Source organism: Lycium ferocissimum, chromosome 12, assembly GCF_029784015.1.
Source record: "Lycium ferocissimum isolate CSIRO_LF1 chromosome 12, AGI_CSIRO_Lferr_CH_V1, whole genome shotgun sequence".
Lineage (NCBI taxonomy): Eukaryota > Viridiplantae > Streptophyta > Magnoliopsida > Solanales > Solanaceae > Lycium > Lycium ferocissimum.
The window spans coordinates 35,773,738-35,780,638 of record NC_081353.1 but is presented as its reverse complement, the minus strand read 5'-3'; the positions used below and the strand labels follow the sequence as shown (position 1 = coordinate 35,780,638).

Below are 6,901 nucleotides of genomic sequence, written 5' to 3'. Positions count from 1 at the left end.
AAAAAAGGGATGGGAAAAGGAATCCCGTTTTTTATTTTGGGAAAAGATAATTTTGGATTTTATACTCTGCCTTAAATCTTCAGAGTAAGTTTTGATTATATATTCTAACTATACCATATTGTATAGATGGTACTGGTGGAAGCACCCAACAGTAAGGGGTGTGATTTAACATAGCAAAAAATTATCTTATATATCTGTTTATGTACACACATATAATAGGGACTTGGGTGACACCATTTGAAAATATTACAAAGAGAATAAAAATTTAAAACAGGAAATAAATTCTTACTTTCACTATTTTTCTTTGACCCAAACTCACTCATAAGTCAAATTGTGACAATAGGTACCGTTTACACCAAATTGTGTATACGCTATTGCGAGGCATTCCCCCATCCCCACCCCAACCCACCCAAAAAAAAAAAAAAAAACTAAGATTTCAAATGGTAATTGTATTAACTATTATATCACCTGGAGAAAATATTTGGTTTCGAAAGTTTGAATTTGGTGGGGTTGGGGGGTTAGTACTTGGCAGCATCAAAGTGAAAATGATGTTTTAACTTTGTAGCTTTCGCAATACTACGTTTGTTATATGATAAACCTGTTTCTACCTACCAAATCTGAATATACAAGATATTTGTGTTGGGACATATAATTCATAAACAAGATTGACCATTGGGTCCCAAACACATTCACAATTATTGCAGAAGTGCTGATGAAAAATTTTATGGCATATAATATGAGAGTGATTTTTGAAAGATCAATTATGCAATACATGCATTAGTCCTAATTATTCAATTCATCGATATCTAAAAAGGTCCAAAAAGATGAATTTGTTGAGCAAAATGAATAATAAAATTTGCAAGTTATCGTTTTCAATCATTTCATGAGAAGCCAAAAAGTAAAATATATAATTATGTGAGACACAATAATATAATTAGATCAACTAAATACGTGTTTAAGTTTTATGCACATAAAGATATTTTTTCACTATCGTAGTGCATGTTTGTTACTATTTTTATCAGGTAGCTAATTAATAGAACTTATACATTGCAGAAATTGACATGTAATTACCTTATAAATAACTAAATGATACATACATCTTTTAATAAATTATACGTTATTTGTATGAGCTGCTTCATATATTATAACATTAAATGTATTAATCACATAGACTTCTTAGAGAAAAAATAAAAAAATTCATTCATCTTCACCTATACAAGCTAAGTTCGTTTTCAATAAAGGTGTCAAATATTTACTGTACTATTTTACTTATATTAAAATAAACGGGGGTCCCGAAATATATATTATAGTTGAGAACAAATATGTAGAATCTTCAAATTATTATGTACTAATTTAAGAACTTGCATAATTATTCATGGCTTATTCATCAGAAATTTACATGCACGTGATAAAAAGGAAGGAAATGGACAAATATAACATCCTTATTTTTTAATCACAACGGCAAATGGATGGTTGATATTATTTTGAAATTGAAAACAAACATATGGTTGTGTCCTCGTGTGCATGTCTTTTTTCGTCAGCATAATTATTTTGTAATATGAACAATTTAAAATGCAACTTGGTAATTGATTTTTCTGTGGAACAAGCATATAATCTTCTTAATTTTGGCGTAATTTAACGTTAAGTGGAACAGTGGAATTAGACGTAAAAACCAAAAACTATTCATATTCAATGTTTGAATTAAGTTGACATACCTCTAAAATGAGTAGACTTAAAAAAAACTCTAAAAAGAACACTAATTAATCACAACGTATAGTAGGTGTTTGCATCAAATAAGAGTATTTATTTAGCACTAATAATCACAAATGACATATTATAGTCAGGACACACACAAAATAACTGTGAATATAAGTGTCAAATATGTATTTACACTATACATACCGTGCATTATAAATTGATTTGATATAAATATTGAATGAATTCGTTTTCTCGTATACCTCAGGTCTCTCAACTATCTTTAGAATCATTTTTTCTTTTTCTTATTTTATTATTGTAAATCGTTGCTATGAAGTTTACTGTTAATAAATAAATGTAGTCTGTTTACCAACGTTAGGTAATATTATTAGATTTCTACGAAAGCTATTAAGAATTTGAAATTTTTATCTCCTTAGATTTTTATTTAACATCACATATAAGATTTATTTGCGATCACTAATTGCATTAAAAAAAAAATTCTCTCTATGAATATGACTCAAAATTCATCAAAAGGATGTATAGTAAAATGTGAAATGAATCTTGAATTGAATCATATCTCCTTCTAAAGTGTAAGCTTCAAATGCTACTAATAAGGTTTTTACCGGACATGCCACAAGCAACTCGCTTCTATTCTTATTTAAATTAAAAATAAATAAAAAATCTATAATCATAATATAACGTCAATTTCTCTAATTAGCATACACTATTATTTTATGTTATGGCATGAAGAAACATTCTTTGTGTTCTTATTCTCTTCTCCATTATTTATGAGCTCATCCTCCAAAATAGAAAAAATTTAGGGGTCATTCGGTTCAAAATAAAGTTATTTCAATTATAATCACACTTTATACATGGGATAACTAATACTAAAATTTTGATACAAAAATTATATCGATATTAACCAATTTTGATCCTTCAAATATTAAGGGTAACTAGCACTTTTGGTCCTTCAATTATCGGTAAATTTTAATTTTGATCCTTATGATATCTGACTAAGCACATTTAACCTCCAAATAATTGAAATGTGCAATTTTGATCCCTTTGCTTGTGAATATTCATAAAGTTTACCATAATTATTAGTCGTTCCACCATGTAATTACCTATGTATTATGTTAAGCTTGTATTGCTACTCCATATTTGATGACAATATAGTTCTAGAAGTAGTTCAAATACAACATACCCCTTACATAAAAGACTAAAATTATCACAAGGACAACAACAACATCCCATTGTAACTTTTACAAGTGGAGATGCAAGGAAGAGTATAGTGTCGCAAAACCTTAGCTATAAACGGCACGGAAGGTATGAGGTTGTTCCAAGTACCCTCGATTCATAATAAAGCAAACAAAAGCAATTCAGGCAAAGAAATAACAAAAGTAAAGAAATAGCAGATTCTAAACAACAAAAAATTCAGTCCGAACAAAGGATTAATAGCACAACTGCCACAAAATCATACGATAATCGAAGGACAAGTAACACCAGATCCAATAACAGAAATCAAACGACAAGAAACTACAAAATAACAATACGACTACAAGTATGGAAAAATAAGCATGACAACGTTCAACTACCTATTAGCTTCTACCTTAATCTATATTCCCCATAACCTCCTATATACACCGACCAAAATTAGAATATACCTATAATTTATGGGCCAAAAATACTATTATCCCAAAATTTTAACACCAAAAAGAATGAAAACGAGTGGACCGAACCGGAACTTGGTGGGCAAAACCGCGTCGGTTGACAGTCATAGCCAGTAATAATATTAGATCCACCGACGATATTAAAATGCTCATCCAACAGTTCTCGTATATCCAAAATTGATTATCAGCCGTTGATTGAATACCCAACAACCTACCAAAAATGACCCGAAAATGAACCTAGCCCTAATTATGACAAAAGGGAATATTTCTAATCTTCCTATATAAATCTCTTCATACATTTCATTTCTTCATCTCAATTGACCACTTTCTATTACCCTTAAGGTCAATATCTCTCTCTCTCCTCTTTCTCTCTCTATATGTATGTATGTATGTATGTTATGTATATACACATATGTATATATACTTCTTTTGTCTCAATTTATACGATATAGTTCGGATTTTGAGAGTAAAACAAGAAAATATTTGACCTAATTTATTACTACTTTACGTAGTATGTAAAAGATTGTATGTTCGAATTTATGGTCAAAATAAAATAATTTTGACTCTCAGAAATCCGAACTAGTGAAACAAGAAAATATTTGTATAGTGCAAAGTGCTTTGATGATGTTGCAGTTGCATAGTGCTTTGTTCAAGTACTTTGTAATTGTTTTGTTTATAGATCTGATTTACTTTTATGTGAATAATATAAGTTAAAGCTGCAATTTTGATGTTTCAGAATGTTGTTTTAGCTGAATTTTTCATGTGGTCTGTCATTTTTTTTTTTTTGCAAAGTCCATGATAATATCTGTGTTGTTCTAGTTTTATGAGGGTGTATTGTAAATATGATTTCAAGTTTGCATTTTTCACTCGATCCAGCTCATCGTTATGGAAGTAGAATTGAATTATATCATTTCTTTGTGGGTTTTGTTTTGTTTTGTTCACTAGATCTGCGTTTTCTTGGTGCTAATGTTAACTCTTGTTTTGAAGGCAATTGGTCAATTAAAGACATGGACATATAAGCATCACAAAGACAGTATTTTTAAAAGTTTCTTGTAGTTATCTAAAGAATCTTAGTTAGAGACTCTATATACAGAGTTTTCAAGTCCTTTTTAGTCTTCTGTATATGTATATATAGCTTGATTTTTTAGAGTAGGTGCTTGGCACATATGGCTTATGTGTTAGATCCTCCTTTTTACTCTGTATGCTGAAGCACTCTTGACAAGTACAACCCGTCTTACCTCTTTCACCTATAGTGATTACTTACATTGTTGAGGCATCATCACACTGTTTTTAGCTAAACTTACTATACTCTGTCCTCTTCATTTACATATAGAGTCCATTTCCAAGTCCATTTCTGTTGGTTTTTGGTTACTGATGTTATTCAATTTGTCCATGCAGATTTAGAACAATGGAAACTTTCTTGTTCACATCTGAATCAGTCAACGAGGGACATCCCGACAAGCTCTGTGACCAAGTCTCTGATGCAGTGCTTGATGCCTGTCTGGCTCAGGACCCCGAGAGCAAAGTAGCTTGCGAGACTTGTACCAAGACCAACTTGGTTATGGTCTTTGGAGAGATCACCACCAAGGCCACCATAGATTATGAAAAGATTGTACGTGACACTTGCAGGGAAATTGGATTTGTGTCTGCTGATGTTGGTTTGGATGCTGACAATTGCAAGGTCCTTGTGAACATTGAGCAGCAGAGCCCTGATATTGCTCAGGGTGTTCATGGTCATTTGACTAAGCGACCTGAGGAGATTGGTGCTGGTGACCAAGGTCACATGTTTGGCTATGCCACTGATGAGACACCTGAGTTGATGCCCCTTAGCCATGTCCTTGCTACCAAACTTGGAGCTCGTCTTACTGAGGTTCGCAAGAATGGAACGTGTGCTTGGCTTAGACCTGATGGTAAAACCCAAGTGACTGTTGAATATCACAATGACAACGGTGCGATGGTTCCTCTACGTGTTCACACTGTCTTGATCTCCACTCAGCACGATGAGACCGTCACAAACGATGAAATTGCTCGTGATCTCAAAGAGCATGTCATCAAGCCCGTGATCCCCGAGAAGTATCTTGATGAGAAGACCATATTCCACCTCAACCCTTCAGGCCGTTTTGTCATCGGTGGACCTCACGGTGATGCTGGTCTCACTGGCCGTAAGATCATCATTGACACTTATGGAGGTTGGGGGGCCCACGGAGGTGGTGCTTTCTCAGGGAAGGATCCTACCAAGGTCGACAGAAGTGGAGCCTACATTGTGAGGCAAGCGGCCAAGAGCATCGTTGCTAATGGTCTTGCTAGGAGGTGCATTGTTCAGGTTTCGTATGCCATTGGTGTGCCTGATCCTTTGTCTGTCTTTGTTGACACTTACGGAACTGGGAAGATCCCCGATAAGGAAATTCTCAACATCGTGAAGGAGAACTTTGATTTCAGGCCCGGTATGATTTCCATTAACCTCGATCTACTGAGGGGTGGCAACGGACGATTCTTGAAGACTGCTGCCTATGGTCATTTTGGCAGAGATGATCCTGACTTCACATGGGAAGTAGTCAAGCCTCTCAAGTGGGACAAGCCACAAGCTTAACTTATACTGTAGTTGTTTCACACCTTGCGTGATTATGCTTTACTCTAGCCTGTTGGCTTTTTCTTTTTATTTTTTTATATCTTATATTTGTTTTTGATGTGGTTTTTGAAGTATTGTTCCAAGTTTCTTGGGTAAAGTTTGAGGAATATGGAATCATGGATTGAGGTGTTAAAGTCTCTTGGCTTTTCTTATATGTTGCTCTAGACAGTGTAGACTTTTTCTATTAAAAAACGATTATCTGTAATGCTCTTGCTTATAGCAATATAAGTACTGAGTAATTCTACCATTAAATTAATCTATGTGCTGGTAGAAAGCAATAGGTATTCAGCAAAATAGTCAAGTGCATACACAAAAGAGATCAGGATATGCATTTCTATTTACTGCACATTGTTCATTGGGGACACAGAAAGCCAGTGACAAAATTAAGGCCTAATGTGGTATTCTGTTTGTATAAAAGATGACAACTCTTTCAATTATGGAACTCTCAGAGTTGTCTGTATACTTAGTTTGCTTGTATTTGCTTGCCATAGTCACATGGCATTTCGTATTACCCTTCCACAGCCAGCAAATTGCTTCATGATCGAACCGGTGGATGCCAGATTTAATGCCACAGAAACTCACTATATTCCCCCCAACTGTACTTTTTTGTTTTAAGATGCTTGTAGCTTTCTCTATATTGGGATAACCTAAGGAATAGATTTTGTTTGTGGAGGCTCAGACATGCAATTCCATTCATTATAGTTGGTATTCCTTCTTAAGAGGATACTAACCCTCCTGATCTCACTAGCTGAGATTTCAATCTTTCAAGATTCAAAATCTTTCCCCTTCCGTCCGTCCAGTGATTTTAGAAAAAGAATCGACCGAAATTTCGTAATATATGGTTAATATATGTATGCCAAAAGCAAGCATGACATCATTGTGAACATAAAGTGTCTAGAGGCTCTGGAGT

General features: G+C 33.9%; 1 protein-coding gene across 1 annotated transcript; it reads left to right on the top strand.

The window, feature by feature from the left end:
• The first annotated feature begins 3,553 nt into the window (after positions 1–3,553).
• On the top strand, positions 3,554–6,125 carry LOC132039574 (S-adenosylmethionine synthase 2). Its single transcript, XM_059430061.1, has 2 exons — positions 3,554–3,704; positions 4,761–6,125. The coding sequence occupies exon 2, from the start codon at positions 4,771–4,773 to the stop codon at positions 5,950–5,952; it is 1,182 nt and encodes a 393-aa protein (XP_059286044.1). The 5' UTR covers positions 3,554–3,704; positions 4,761–4,770; the 3' UTR covers positions 5,953–6,125.
• The last annotated feature ends 776 nt before the right edge of the window (positions 6,126–6,901 follow it).

Excerpts from the sequence above, each read along its gene's own strand:
- LOC132039574 (XM_059430061.1), top strand. The coding sequence starts at position 4,771 with ATGGAAACTTTCTTGTTCACATCTGAATCAGTCAACGAGGGACATCCC.